General features: G+C 38.3%; 1 protein-coding gene across 2 annotated transcripts; it reads right to left on the bottom strand.

The window, feature by feature from the left end:
- Positions 1–2,333: 2,333 nt before the first annotated feature.
- Positions 2,334–16,371, bottom strand: LOC131707047 (histone H3-like centromeric protein A). Of its 2 annotated transcripts, none has more exons than XM_059009102.1 (5): positions 16,230–16,371; positions 8,608–8,802; positions 8,324–8,460; positions 5,727–5,801; positions 2,334–4,887 (listed from the first exon to the last, which is right to left on the bottom strand). In XM_059009102.1, the coding sequence occupies exons 2-5, from the start codon at positions 8,765–8,767 to the stop codon at positions 4,753–4,755; spliced, it is 507 nt and encodes a 168-aa protein (XP_058865085.1). In that variant the 5' UTR covers positions 8,768–8,802; positions 16,230–16,371; the 3' UTR covers positions 2,334–4,752. The 2 variants fall into 2 exon arrangements, with proteins under 2 accessions (XP_058865085.1, XP_058865084.1); XM_059009101.1 differs by having other exon boundaries at positions 16,154–16,367.
- Between the last annotated feature and the right edge of the window lie 259 nt (positions 16,372–16,630).

Genomic DNA, 16,630 nt, shown 5'->3' with positions numbered 1-16,630 from the left:
TCAATGCAAGAGAGATTCGAGGGAAATGTGACTTGGCAGAAAAGATAATTGGCCCCAGGGGAACGGCTTGTTTTGTGCTTGTTGGAGTCATCTGTTTTTTTCAAACCATCCCAGACCACAAACCCCAAGGAGTAATTATGCATAGAGTTCTTTACAGTGCAAGCAAGTTCACTGTCTGTAAACCCCACCCAACCCCCTCCACACACACACACACAATATCACACACAGACCAATATACACACACTATCACTCACAGACTAATACAGACACGCAATCCAATAAATAAACAAATAATAATAATCCCTCAGACTAAAAATGAAACACACAATTACAGACTGAAAGATAGATTGAAACAGTTACTCACAGACTGAGATAGAAACATACATTCATTCACACAAACTGAAAGGCAGATACACACACACATGTTTTTTTCAATGTCTTCAGATTAGTTTTAGTATACTGAGCATCAAAAGAAACTTATCACATATTTGAGCATCAAATGAAACTTATCATTTATATTTGGATAAAATTCACTAGATGTGATCAAAAAATGACAAACACTGTTTTAGAGCAGGTCCAGTGACTTTTTATTGTGCTGATGACATTTTACTGTCTAAAGTTATGGGGGGACGGGGGATACTGTGAAAGTCACAGGCTCGTGGCGTGTGTGGCAGCGTTGGAAGCAATACAAGCAGTGCGTCTGCGACGCATGCTTTGCACCAGGTTTCGGATGCTGTCTTGTGGAATCCTGACCCATTCCTCTTGTAGTGCCTGGATAAGCATCTGTCTGTTCAGTGGTCTCCCAGTTCATGGCCTGTCATTGACAGAGTGTGTCTGGTTATACAGTCTCACCAGGTTTGAAATTGCTGGCTGTGAGCACCCAAGACGGCAAGCCCTAGTACGCTGCCCTAGTCCAGCCTCCAACATGCCGATTACACGAAGGCACTGCTCTCTTGACAGACGTGGCATATTGGTGTTTTTCTGTGATTTTCTTTATTGCTTTTATTCAAGCTTGCAATTCAACAGCTGAAATCACTCCATACCCAGTGTCCAGTCAACTGTCTCACTAATGAGGTGATTAAGTACATATGCTTCAGTCATAGTCACTCAAGCGTGTCATGGTCAAGGATGAATGATCGAGTGATTAAAAGAAACCAAAAACATTTTGTCAATGTCCATCATTTATATACTTATTTCTTTTCGAAAATAAATGTGTTAATAGTGATACGTTTCTTTTGATGCTTGGTATATAATTTAGGATGATACACACACTGACAGGAGACAGACAAAGACACTGAGTTCAGGAGCTGCTCTTCAGTTCTAGTTGTCTACCACAGACACCATGTAATACAGGCTAGATCAGGTAAAGTGTCCATCAGTCAGTGTATTCCAGAAAGAAACGAAACTAGTGTTACTTTCCTAAAGACACTTTAGTCTACAACATTAAATATAAGGGGACAATAATAATAATATATATATATATATATTTTTAAAGGATGATGCTTGGATTAAATGAGCAAAAATGCAAAAGTGGGTCTGCATGGGATTCAAACACACAAAAAACTTTAATGTGGCAACAGATAAGTTCTACAGATATCTCCCCACTGAGGCAGAGGTGAAACAACTGGTTTCAGTTTTGGTCATCACTTGTAGGCAAAATTCCATCTTAGACCCCCCTGTCCTTTGAATGTTTGCATTATTTATTTTTTAAAGCGAGCTACCTTGTGATTTCATCACCAAGTCACTTGAAAATATTTTACAGAATTGCAAAATGATGGTGCCACCAGCCGTTAAACAGAAAGACTGAGGTGGCGGGGCAGTTACTGCCTGTTTCATCCCACTGAGACCCCTTACTCACTGAATGGGTGAAACTGCTGTGTAATTGGGGTCTTACTTCCATCCCAGGATTTTGGACCAGTCACCGCTGCAGGTTTGTTTTAGTGCAATACAAAGAACAGTGGTGACTTCAATCTGCTTCTTTAAGCAGATCCCAACACGAGCTGCTCCGGCAGACAGGGGAATAAAGAAAGGGTTTGTTGTAAACCATTTTAACATTAATCAGACCCTTGGGACAAGGGGGAGGGGATCACACCACAAGACTGAGTAATTACTCTACAGGGAGGGGAGGGGTCCAGACAAGCTTCGAGTCCAGTTGCACCCTCTCATACAGAGACAGACAGCTAATTGCTAATTATATCACAGGCCCTCAGACCCCACTGCATTCTAAATGAGACCTTAGAGAGAAACAGGGACAAGCAGGGAGAGGCAGATCTTGACAAAAATACATGGTTTCCAACCCCAGTATAGCGAGACAATCTACTGCAAGAGAAAAATTAAAGTAAATATTCTTTATTCATTTGCAAAAAAAAAAATCAATATTAAAGATAAACATTTAAAAAGTACATTAAAATGATGCAGAACACATACAATGTATTTATTATTTTAAAATAAATAACATGACTCACTGTCTTCCTTGGGAAGTCTGCCTCCTCATATCAGTTGAGTTTATAAAACAATAAACAGCTGTGTTTGATTGGATTGCTATTTGACAACAGTTTTGATTCATTCAGAATTCAGTGCCTACCACGACTACACAGACACAGGTCTTGCTTGTTATAAGCTTCAATTAATCAATTTACCACTGAATTCATTAAAACCCCTAACAATATCCCTCTCTTATAAACAAGAATTCATCAGTTAAGACTGATATTTTTATACCAGTTTCCAGATCCTCTGAATAACCATCGAGGATCCACAAAAGCAACTGCAGACTTCAAAAACACCCCACATTCACAACGATTACTTATGATACAGATGTCTATAGCGATGGCCAAATATTTTGCATCACCCTATAGAATTAACTAATTTTGCTTTGTAAAGTCAAATGAAACCTACTGAATAATGTTCTGTTAACATATTAAATTACATACCGCTTTGTAGTTTTCCATATACTGAACTAAAAACTGACAAACTAAAAAATGTGACATTTCAAAATCTAACATGGAATACTGTACTACCATTATGGCTTCCCGGTAGACTTTTGCGATATCATTTTGTAGTTTCTTTGATTATAAGATGTTAAATAAAATATCAATTCTGTTCATATACTTTTTTAAAATTATGTTTCAATCCTAAAATTCTAGGTGATGGCACACTTTTGTCCATAGCTGTAAGATGTGACATGGGAAGAAGCATATGAATTCAACGTGAAACATTTTGACTAGAAGTATAGATGCAACATCCATTACTGCTTGACATAGCTTTTATTTTGCGAGCCTCAATTAAAAAGAATTCAAGGATTGATTAATCTCCCGGTGATTGGAGCCTCCCTCACCTGAATATTATATTACCAGCACATGCATGTTGTCAGTTTGTTTGTTTGTTTTTTGCTGGTCACCGTTTAATAATAAAGTTCTCTTAATGTATATATATATATATATATATATATATATATATATATATATATATATATATATATATATATATATTGCAATCCCAATCATTCATGCTTTCAGTAGTATTGAAAGAGTAACACATTGCTTTGAATAAGTGTCCTCAATGCATTGATTATTACCGGTCAGCTATTTCATTAAGAAGTAGATTGATAATTACACCTTAATTTGATTGAAGATTTCAAAACGCTTGTCATTGAATTGAAGTTTCTTTAAGGGTTGCTACAAAACAGATTTACGGTACTGCCGTAGATCAAGACAGCAGGAAGACAGAGTTCACCATTATTAAAAACAGCACTGTTCTGCATCACATTAAAAGAGTACACAGCTTAATCTAGAACATATATACATAAACACATCAAAAGTCTGGTGGTGTTTACAATCATTCCGAGGGGCTCTGGGTTCTGTTGCTCCAATAATGAGTTCTTATAATTATCTGCCTTTGAGCTTGCCTGGAGAACCCCAAGTGCCAGGTACTGAACAGCCTTCCTCATTCCATTCAAATCACATGACAGTGTGACCTTTTAACTCTGCTCTGCCTATCTATTCTCTGTATACATGTAGAGTAGGCAGGGCTGGATTAAGTCACATGATTTGAATGGAATGAGAAAGGTTGTTCAGTGCCTGGCACTTTGATTCTACAGTCAAACGCAAAGCCACATTTAGAATACAATTATAAGAAATCAATATTGGAGGAGCATCAGAAGGACTGCAAACGCCATAACATTAGTAAGGGATGGATTATATATTTAAAAGACTTAATAAAATTTGAAGGTACAGACTTTGTAAAACCAGACAACTTCAAGCATTTAATTGTACAGGGGACATGTAAGCAATTTTCACAAGACTAGTTTTGAATCTGAATTTGACTATGTCTCAACAGGAAGTCTTTCTATACCTCCAGTTGATAAGCTTTGTCACTGAATTTTAGTGCTGCACAAACCAATTATTTTATTATTAGGATTGAGCTCTCCAGAGGGTCATCGGTGTCGACTGGGCTAATTTGTCATTCAAAGTGAAACAAGTGACGAAACTGCTGCTTGGGTTTGTGTGGATCACTGCTTTTCTTACTCGTCTCTTCACTCGTTTCATTCTGAATGGTAAATCAGCCCAATCAACACCGATGACCCTCATGTGTGGAGATCTTGATTCAAATCACAGATTTGTGCAGCTCTATTCATAAAGCTTGTTTCAGCAGCGAGTGTTTAATAATAGTTATGGATGAGCTGCTCGCACAGTGAAATTGCTTATGAAGGTGTGACCTCAGGTTGCTTCGTAGCGCAAGGCAGAGGGCTGTGTCTCAGCCCAGTCCATGGTGGATCCCCCTGATCCTCCTGGCTAGCTGCAGGTCCTTGGGGTACAGCGTGACCCTCTTGGCGTGTATGGAGCACATGTACGAGTCTTCAAACAGGCGCACCAGGAACGCCTCGGCTGCCTGTGCAGGGGGACAATCACAAAAAATAATTTTAAAAAAATGCGTAAGAAGACTGCCAATAAACTATAACAAATATCTTAAACAAGGTTTATTGTATAAACAGAGATATACAGATAGATAGATAGAAAAGAAAACATATCTGACCCTATCAAAGATACCTCCACAGCTTCACTCAGCTGAAGTAAACCGAATGGCCTGACAGATGCTAGGGATGTGTTCCTTTCCCTTTAATGTCCTAACCAATCAGGAAAGCCGACACAGGAAGCCCTCCGTCACTCTTTATAAATGACTGCAACATGTATTTGTGTACAAGACACACAGCATTTTACTGCTTATGTATAGAAAAGACTGAATATTGAACATTACATGAATTGTCTTACACTGTACACCTATTATGAAAACACTAACACCTATATTTGGCCTGCATAGTGCATACCCTATATTACATTGTCTATGGCAGGCAACATCAGAGTGTAACCAATATTAACCTGTCTGACAAAAAAACAGTTTAAAAAAATTATTTTACCCCTGATTCTTCCCTCGTCACGGCTCAGGAGAATTGAAAGATCAGTGGGTGTCCCACAATCAAGCCACTTTTCCGGCTGGTTTTGCCTCCATAAACCCACGGAAGTGCCAAAGCCAGTGCGATGCTCCCTCCAGAATCCCCTGTCAAACCTGCACTCCCCTGACTGTATGACTCACCCTGCACACCACACAGCCGGGCTTTTAGCAGATGAGACACTTCTTTCCCCTTCCCAATGGGGAATGCACCACTTTTATTTGGAGTGATCACAAGGTAGCCACACAAAAAAAAAAATTTCAAAACCCCTGCCTCTCACCTCCTGCAGTGCGATGAGCGCCAGGCTCTGCCACTTGAGATCCTGCGAGGACACACTCTGACAGACCTCCCGCACCTGTCAAGAGACACACACACACTCACAATGACACCACTGCCCAGGCACACCAGCAGCACCTCACCACTCCTGTGAGTTTCAGTGTTGGGTGGCTCCCTCTGATAAGTTGAGTGTATTTCATTCTTGTGAACTCTTTGCTGTGTCGAGGAGTCTATCACACAAACAGTGCAAGGGAAGGTTCACTCTCACCTTACAAGGCATCATTTAGGACTTCCATTCTTATGCACATCATTCTTAGGATTGTTTAAACCTCTGAAAAATGTGTGTATGTTTGTGTGTATGTATGTATGTGTGTATGTGTGTGTAGAACAACTTTAGCAGCAACAACAATTTATTTATTTATAATGATAGGATACAACGCTGAATAAACTTCTCAAAGTCATAGAATTGCCTTGGGGATGCGAGCCCTGTCGTGTAATGCACAGCCTACAGAAGCACCTTCAGCATTTCGAAATTCAGCACTAGTGAGTGGTGAACAGTTATGGATGAGGAATGCAGGGTAGAATTCTAGGAGCTGAATGAAGTATGTTCTATGAGTAGAAATGCCTCCTGATGGTCATTTAGGGGATTATTATTTTGTTTTTTTAAACAAAATATTGTTGACACCATAGGCGCCTAACCCATTGGGCAGAAGGGGCAGGTACCCCCCCAACTTTGAATAATTGGGGTCATCAATATATTTTGCCCCTCCACTTTTTTTGTTCATTATTTATGTATTATATCTTGTTGTATTTGGCATTGGTTTGCTTTAAAATAAAATATAAAAATACTCAGAGGATGAGCCACATTTATGAACAATCGCAATAAATTCTCCCTACATGAACATATTGGTTTGACCCAAGGGCTGCACTGTGGCTGACGATAGCTAAAAGTAAATGTGAACTTGTCAGGTGGTCAGGAAAGACGACTGTACAAAATATTAATACTTAGATATAGGCATGTGTTTATGTATTACTCGCAAAAATATCTGAAGGAAGAGAGAGTATCAGACCATTATTAAATTAAATAATGTTGGGTTTTAGAATTAAATTAGGTAAATGTTGCTGCAGGACATGAACAAGTTCAATTCCCACCAAAATCTTTTATTTTTAACTCAGATTAAGCAGTAGTAAATATATAAAAATGCGGCACTTCAGAATCACACAAGCATGATTTTACTTTAGTGAAAACGCTGGCTACAATTTTTTTTTCATTAAAAATGTAACAGTTTTTTGCTGATATTAATGATGTTCAGCTTTCATATCGAAACGTGTGTACTTACTACTAATTTAAACTCACATTCCTTTTATAATAATCATTTAGGTATGTTATGTCCCTGAATGGAGTAAAAAATGTAGAAATAAATGCTGCTTGATAAAAAGGGCGACTCAATATTTACCAGTGTAGCTCATGATACACTGTATCATCAACTCCATTGGTCTGGGGCAGGTAAATTTCACATACTTGGCGCATCAATTTTTATGTATTTATTTATTGTGGTGCTGGGAGTGCTGTCGGTGCGGCCGATCACAGCTATACTCTTGTTAACGTATGAGCAGTGTATGGTTGATTTGCACTGCCTGTAATATTGTCATGAATCGGCTGGGCAAGGGCTGGAATTCAGTGTTTCAACCAATTAGCACTAAGCATTGCAATGTGAGGGCGGGTGCTTATTGTTTCAACCTATCCTATCAGCACCAAGCATTGTCATGCAATACAGTATTTCATAGCAGCTGGTTTCACTGTGATAACTGAGCTCAACAATGTCCAATGACAAAACACGAAAAACAAACAAACATTCTCTAGCATCTAGCACTACAGGAATAGTTTAACTTAACATACATAAGTCAATATATCTATAAACAAACAAGCCATATTATAACAATAATATGTTGTACATATTATTATTTGTTTATTTAGCAGACACCTTTATCCAAGGCGACTTACAGAGACTAGGGTGTGTGAACTATGCATCAGCTGCAGAGACACTTACAATTACATCTCACCTGAAAGACGGAGCACAGGGAGGTTAAGTGACTTGCTCAGGGTCACACAATGAGTCAGTGGCTGAAGTGGGATTTGAACCGGGGACCTCCTGGTTACAAGCCCTTTTCTTTAACCACTGGACCACACAGCCTTCCCTTTAATAATCTGCATGTTGGAATTATAGGTACTGTACAGCAGTTTGCTACTTGTGTTTGTACTTAATAAATGCGCAGTTAGTAAATATTCTATATTTTATGTTGAAACACATGTCCACTTTTGTGGGTTTACTATTACAAAAACCGTGACAAAGATTGAATAGTAAAAATGAGGTTTCCCAGAGCTTCTTAGCAAAAAAAAATTCGCCTGGCTTCGCTCGGCAGTTCTTATTTACCTTTAAAGTTAAGTGCCCCTGGTTGACACAGTTGTATAGAAAAAGCAGTCCCCCAGTAACTGAATGGTACTGAGACTCACAGGAAAAGTAAAGCATCACAGTGAAGGGCAAACTAGCTAACATAAGAACATTTTAAACAATCAAAATTCCCTTTCCCCTCACTCACCAGTCTGGAAAAGGGGGCCTTGCGGATCAGCAGCTCGGTGGATTTCTGGTACTTCCGGATCTCCATCAGAGCTCGAGTGCCGGGCCGGAACCGCTTCCTTCTACGAGGGCTTTGGCCCACTGAGGAAGGAGCGCTGCCTGAAACACACACACACAGAGTTTACACAGCAGCACGGACCGAGCACTGCCTGAAACACACACACAGAGTACACAGCAGTATGGACCGAGCACTGTCAGGTGGCACAATGTATTTATTTATTTATGTATTTCATTACTGTGCCTCACCGGGACCACTCACTCTTCGCAGAGGTGATTTTTTGGGCGAGGGTTTTCTGGGGGGGGTTTGCGGGGGTCTCCTTGCGGGGGACTTGGGAGGTGACCGGTCCCTCCTCTGGGGGGTTGTCCCCTTGCGCTTCTTTGAGGTTCCCGACTTGCCGTGACGCATTGTTCCCTTGGCCAGCCAATCACAGCACAGAAACTCTGAGACACAGACAGGGAACAAACACATCAGTTATAACAGGCATTCCAAGCAAAGGGGTCAATACTTCCATTTACAAAACAGTGTCGCAGGACCTTAGATTCTACAAAACAAGTCTACTCCCTAAATGGGGTCACACCAGAAGGTCATGGGTAAAAATGTTTTGTTATATTCAAGAATGGCAGCCATTTCAATGTTGGCAGAAATGCCAGATTTGACATTTCTAAAAAAAGAGCATTCATTTAAAAGATCTGAATGAATTAGCTGAACATTTCTTTTGGTATCAGTTGTTTTCTCTGACTGCAGAATGTAAATTTTGCATAACTGTACTACTATCTTTCACCACTAGGTGATCACTAAAAAAAAAAAAAAAAAGGTGCAATTTCAGCAAAACACCCTTACTAGATTTGTGTTCAAATTCACAGGGTATTTAGGTCATGAGTCCGTGGTGAATCTCTGAAAGTTTTGGTTTGGTTTTTTACTGTATATGATAGACAATGAGAAGGAGATGCGATACCTTTTATTGGACTAACTAACCAATAGTTAATCACAAGCTTCAAGAGATCAAAGGTCTATTCTTCAGGTGAAAGTAGGAAAGAGAGATTGATGTTTACATTCGAAGGTGGCATTAGAACTTTAACAAAAACAACCATTTTGAATCACTACAATTCTAATTTATTTATGAATCAGCCATTTCTGGCATGTGATTGGTTAAAAACTCATCACATGCCAAAAAATAGATCCAAAATATACTTCAGAAAAAAGATGCTGCAAACACTAAAATCATCATTACAAATTCTTTCATTGTTTTCTGACTTCCTATAATCCAACTCGACGATGCAAAAAAATACGTTCACAAACTCAACTGACTCCTCTGAGAATTCAATCCCGCAGTTAGAAAGTCAGACGGTCTATGCCAAAACAGCTATACATTATGGACTTCAAAAACATAAGAAAGTTTACAAACGAGAGGAGGCCATTCAGCCCATCTTGCTTGTTTGGTTGTTAGTAGCTTATTGATCCCAGAATCTCATCAAGCAGCTTCTTGAAGGATCCCAGGGTGTCAGCTTCAACAACATTACTGGGGAGTTGGTTCCAGACCCAAACAATTCTCTGTGTAAAAAAGTGCCTCCTATTTTCTGTTCTGAATGCCCCTTTATCTAATCTCCATTTGTGACCCCTGGTCCTTGTTTCTTTTTTTTCAGGTCAACGAAGTCCCCCGGGTTGACATTGTCTTTTAGGATTTTGAATGTTTGAATCAGATCGCCGCATAGTCGTCTTTGTTCAAGACTGAATAGATTCAATTCTTTTAGCCTGTCTGCATACGACATGCCTTTTAAACCCGGGATAATTCTGTTCGCTCTTCTTTGCACTCTTTCTAGAGCAGCAATATCCTTGTAACGAGGTGACCAGAACTGAACACAATATTCTAGGTGAGGTCTTACTAATGCATTGTAAAGTTTTAACATTACCTCCTTTGATTTAAATTCAACACTTCTCACAATATATCCGAGCATCTTGTTGGCCTTTTTTATAGCTTCCCCACATTGTCTAGATGAAGACATTTCTGAGTCAACATAAACTCCTAGGTCTTTTTCATAGACGACTTCTTTAATTTCAGTATCTCCCATATAATATTTAATTAGAATGCACATTTGTATTGGCTGCATGCAATACTTTACACTTTTCTCTATTAAATGTCATTTGCCATGTGTCTGCCCAGTTCTGAATGATGTCTAGATCATTTTGAATGACCTTTGCTGCTGCAACAGTGTTTGCTACTCCTCCTATTTTTGTGTTGTCTACAAATAACAAGTTTGCTTACTATACCAGAATCTAAATCATTAATGTAGATTAGGAATAGCAGAGGACCTAATACTGATCCCTGTGGTACACCACTGGTTACCTCGCTCCATTTTGAGGTTTCTCCTCTAATCAGTACTTTCTGTTTTCTACCTGTTAACCACTCCCTAATCCATGTGCATGCATTTCCTTGAATCCCTACTGCGTTCAGTTTGAGAATTAATCTTTTATGCGGAACTTTGTCAAAAGCTTTCTGGAAATCTAAATAAACCATGTCGTATGCTTTGCAATTATCCATTGTCAATGTTGCATCCTCAAAAAAGTCAAGTAGGTTAGTTAGACACAATCTCCCTTTCCTAAAACCATGCTGACTGTCTCCCAGGATACTGTTACCATACAGGTAATTTCCCATTTTGGATCTTATTATAGTTTACATAAGTTTACATAGAATAGATGTCAGGCTTATTGGCCTGTAGTTACCTGGTTCGGTTTTCAATTTTCCAGTCTGTCGGTACAACCCCTGTGTCAAGAGACTGTTGCATGATCTTGGTTAGCGGTTTGTAAATAACTTTTCATTTCTTTGAGTACTATTGGGAGGATCTCATCCGGCCCAGGGGATTTGTTTATTTTAAGAGCTCCTAGTCCTTTTACACTTTTGCCTCTTATGCTAAAGTTAATTAAATCTGGATAGGAACAGGTCGACATGTGGGGCATGTTGTCCGTGTCCTCCTTTGTAAAAACCTGTGAAAAGTAATCATTTAATATATTTGCTTTTTTTTTTTTCTTCATCTATGATTTTGCCATTTGTGTCTCTTAGACATTTAAACTCCTCTTTGAATGTTCTCGTGCTGTTATAATATTGGAACAACAATATTGATTTCAATCTCTCTCTTGGCCTTTCTAACTTCCTTTTTGACTTGTGTTTGCAGTTCCAAGAACTCTTTCTGTGTACTTTGTTTTTGGTCCCTTTTAAACGCTCTGTAAAGTGCCTTTTTTGCTGAATATTTTTTTGAATTGATCTATTAAACCATTTTGGCCATTTTGTTTTAGATTTAGATTTGTCTACCTTTGGGATGTAATTGTTTTGCGCCTCTAGTACTACATTTTTAAAAAACAGCCATCCTTTTTCTGGGATTTAAATGGAGTAATGCACAACACAAGCGAAGCGAGTGGCGTGAATGAAGCGAGTAAATAGACAAATACATTTGTTTTATTTGTATTGTGCTACGTGCTGTTGTAGCAATTGACAAATCAGAAATAAGGTCAAAGGTAGCAGCTGTCAGACTGTCAGTGTCTCGCTCATGCAGAGATTACCACAGAAATAAAAAAAAAATCTACATCAGTGAGAATTTAATTATTAAAGTTGAAAAATATAATGTTCTTTATGATGCCAGTGTGGTTATAAAGACAATTAAAAGGATGCACATGTCAAGAAATAGCAGAACAATTGGAAATTGATGGTATGTCTATCTCTCTTTATTTCACCTTAATTTTAGTCAAAGTGACAGGGAGCGCCACACATTTTCGTATTTCTGTAAAATGATGCTTTATTTTAATAATGTTGACAAATAATAATAATAATAATAATAATAATAATAATAATAATAACAACATTAGCTCTTTTACAAATATATTTTTTTAATTGATCTATTAAACCATTTTGTTTTAGATTTGTCTACTTTTGGGATGTTTTTGCACCTCTAGTACTATATTTTTAAAAAACAGCCATCCTTTTTCTGTGGATGTTACTCCAATCTACTTATGTTAGTCTCTGTTTCATACCCTCAGTTTACTTTTCTAAAATTGTAAACCTTAGCTTTAGTCATTACTTTTGGGGTTTTAAAAAACACTTCAAATGAGACCATGTTGTGGTCTGAGTTTGCCAATGGCTCTCTGACCTGTTTTAGTTATTCTGTCTTCGTTATTTGAAAAGACTACATCAAGGCATGCCTCCCCTCTAGTCGGTGCCTTGACTTTTTTGATTAAGGGTGCTCTATTAGACACAGGTTTCACTTTGTATTCCAACCATTTCTCTCTTGGTATCCTGACGGCACGTTCCATTTCTCTGTCAGTCTGTTTCGGAGAATATCACTGGATGAAAGCATCAAGAAGGCTGCAAAGATGTTAGTTTCTGTCAGTAGTTTCAGAGCAGCTCCTGTGGTAATGAATAGCTTGACTGTAATGACAGATTTCTTGGTGTGATGTGGATGGAAACTAGATGTGCAGGTATGTTTAGCTATCAGTATGTTTTCTGTAGATGGATGAAGTGATATTGCCGTTTTTGATGGTTAGTGTCGTGTCTAAGAATTGTATAATTTATTTTTGAACAGTTTTGTTACAAGTTTGATTAAACAATAGAACCCAAAGAGGGTTTTATCTCCTGGTAAGGCCTGGCTGGTGTCGCTGAATGTCCCGAGCCAAAGGTAAAGCGGTAAGCCATCTTACGAGGGTTCTATTGCGATTAGAAAATAAATAAATTATGCAGCACGAGTTTTTGTTGCTATTAATACAAATGTTTCCTCATTATTCCAGGAGTAAACTTATGGAAACTATAATAAGATCCAAAATGGAACATTACCTATATGGTAACAGTATCCTAGGAGACAGTCAGCGTGATTTTAGGAAAGGGAGATCGTGTCTAACCTGCTTGATTTTTGAGGATGCAACATCGACAATGGATAACTGCAAAGCATATGACATGGTTTATTTAGATTTCTAGAAAGCTTTTGACAAAGTCCAGCATAAAAGATTAATTCTCAAATTGAACGCAGTAGGGATTCAAGGAAATGCATGCACATGGATTAGGGAGTGGTTAACATGTAGAAAACAGAAAGTATTGATTAGAGGAGAAACCTCAAAATAGAGCGAGGTAACCAGTGGTGTACCACAGGGATCAGTATTAGGTCCTCTGCTATTCCTAATCTACATTAATGATTTAGATTCTGGTATAGTAAGCAAACTTGTTAAATTTGCAGACGACACAAAAGTGGGAGGAGTGGCAAACACTGTTGCAACAGCAAAGGTCATTCAAAATGATCTAGTCAGCATTCAAAACTGGGCAGACACATGGCAAATGACATTTAATAAAGAAAAGTGTATAGTACTGCACGCAGGCAATAAAAATGTGCATTATAAATATCATATGGGAGATACTGAAATTGAAGAAGGGAACTATGAAAAAGACCTAGGAGTTTATGTTGACTCAGAAATGTCTTCATCTAGACAATGTGGGGAAGCTATAAAAAAGGCCAACAAGATGCTCGGATATATTGTGAGAAGTGTTGAATTTAAATCAAAGGAGGTAATGTTAAAACTTTACAATGCATTAGTAAGACCTCACCTAGAATATTGTGTTCAGTTCTGGTCACCTCGTTATAAAAAGGATATTGCTGCTCTAGAGTGCAAAGAGGAGCAACCAGAATTATCCTGGGTTTAAAAGGCATGTCGTATGCAGACAGGCTAAAAGAATTGAATAAAGAAGACTACACGGTGATCTAATTCAAGCATTCAAAATCCTAAAAGGTATTGACAATGTCGACCCAGGGGACTTTTTTGACATGAAAAAAGAAACAAGGACCAGGGGTCACAAATGGAGATTAGATAAAGGGGCATTCAGAACAGAAAATAGGAGACACTTCTTTACACAGAGAATTGTGAGGGTCTGGAACCAACTCCCCAGTAATGTTGTTGAAGCTGACACCCTGGGATCCTTCAAGAAGCTGCTTGATGAGATTCTGGGATCAATAAGCTACTAACAACCAAACGAGCAAGATGGGCCAAATGGGCTCCCCTTGTTTGTAAACGTTCTTATGAGTAATGATATTCTGAGCAAACCGCATCTGTGGTCTGGTAGCCTTCACTCGGGCTTCATCCCAACATATTTCCAATCGCCAAATAATAAAAAGCTTCTACTTACAGAGCTGTTCTACAGTTCAGGTACCTTGTACAGAAAAGCAAACATGGTTTGTGAATTGTTTGTAAAACATGTAAAGAATAAAAACTACAGCTAACTTTTTATTTGGATTTGAGTGAATGTTTGTGTATTTCTGGTAGTTTCAGTATTTAAGTTACCACTATGTCCTAACATTAATAGATAAATAAAAGTTGTAGTAATTAAAGATATCTAGTTGTCTATATGCTAATCCTGATAGTCCTGTTTGTTCAGTAACTTGTTCACAGTGTGTGTTCCAAGTTTATTCAAAGCCTCTTCCTGGAGAGCATCGTGCCTATGTTGTTACTGTAATAATATACTGAAATAAAGCTGCTGAAAGTAAATCAGACTGCATCCAGTTGTTGGATTTCTCCAACTGATTCAAACCAGAGATAGTTAATATTGTGGTGACTATATTGCAGCTGACAGCAAAAACTACTCTCGTTTTTTCACTTGATTTACTCGACTAAATTTAAACAGATAGATTGTCAATGTAGCAGAAGTCTACATTGACAAACATGCTGAAGGCCTGTAAAGAACTGAAATGTTCTTTCACCAAGCAGAAAGACGGTAAAATACACGAATACTATATTACGCATTTTCGCGCGGATTGATTTGGTACAGTGATTAAACACAGTTTGAAAGAAAGCATTCAATGTCTATCAGAGATTAAAAAGCCCTCGTATCGACCAATCATGTTAAAGAAATCTCTGATCAATTTTCTAATTAGCCATTGTGAATAGGGAACAAGCTCGGGTGTGTCTTAAACTATGCAATGGCAGGCTTATTTCCACCGCGGTACATTTCAACTTTTCATTTCCATCTAATCAAGTTGTTAAATCGGGTTGTTTGCGCCGTGTTAAATGAAGGTAATTGTGGCAATACATCTGAAGACAGGAATGGAGTGTGTGTGCACGTTCACAATGGAACTGTTCCAACGATGTGACAATCATCTGATAGGCATCTAAAGCACTTGCTTCTTACATGTCCCGCTTACACCTTTGACACCAAAACAATTCCTTCTAGTGTCTGTGTTAGTCACAGTGCACTGCATTTTTCCACAGTTAAGTTTCATAAAAGCTGCAGACAGACAGTTTTAGTTATCTGTTTGCACGCATGTCATTCTCTAAATGATATGATCCAATTTCAAACTCGGGCAAGACGTAACACACAGAAATGCTGTTTGTTATTTTGACAAACTTTTTTTTTTTTACCAAAACAACGACATGACACACATAAATAAACATCCTGTTTTATAAATAGCAATGCCAAACTCATGAAACCAGCACTTTTTGTAATTAATAAAAACATTGCTTGAATTTAAATTTACTAGCCTACGTTCATCAGATACCTCTAAATTCATGCTAAACAAATAATATTTCGCGTGACCGTTATAATTTTGTGATTTTTCTTTTGTTTCATAACATACAGGTGTTATTTTCTGGGTTATTTATTTATTTATTTATTTATTTATTTGTTAAGACTTCATTTGTGTAAATAGTTCAGGTGAGAGACGCTGATTTATTCTCTAGTGATGATGCTGCATGCATTCCTACACGCTTATTTAGTTTTTAAAACGTTTTAGAAATCATTAGTATTAGTTAAAATCAAAGCCTTACCTTGTCTAGGTTTACCGGCCCGGGAATGTGTTTACTATTCCGGTATATTCATTAATAACAACAAATATTCACTTACTTTTAAATAAAAACAAACCTCCAGCACCACAGTTCTGCCAAATTCAAACAATGCGTGCCTCCAACCGTCACCCCCAGCCCCGCCCCAACAACGAATGAGCAACGAGAATCAGAAGATTAGCAGTCAAGTACTCCAATTACAGAGGCGAACCGCTGCTGTGTTTTGTGTAAGGCGGTAAGAGTTTGCAAAGATAACCAATGGGACTAATTCTGGGCCGCGCACCGTCCAATCAGAAAAGGAAAAAGGCGGAATTTGACACAAAAAAGGCGGCTTGGAAAGAGGATTTAAATAAGCAACCAATCAGAGCGCCCTGGAACCTTGACGAGGCTGAGAGGGGGGTGTGGGCTTGTTTTAAACGCCAATGTCTGGAAGTTAGTTAGATAGAAATGAATGGTTGCTAA

Source organism: Acipenser ruthenus, chromosome 38 (genome assembly GCF_902713425.1).
Source record: "Acipenser ruthenus chromosome 38, fAciRut3.2 maternal haplotype, whole genome shotgun sequence".
NCBI classification, from domain to species: domain Eukaryota; kingdom Metazoa; phylum Chordata; class Actinopteri; order Acipenseriformes; family Acipenseridae; genus Acipenser; species Acipenser ruthenus.
This window is presented reverse-complemented; position numbering and strand designations above follow the sequence as displayed.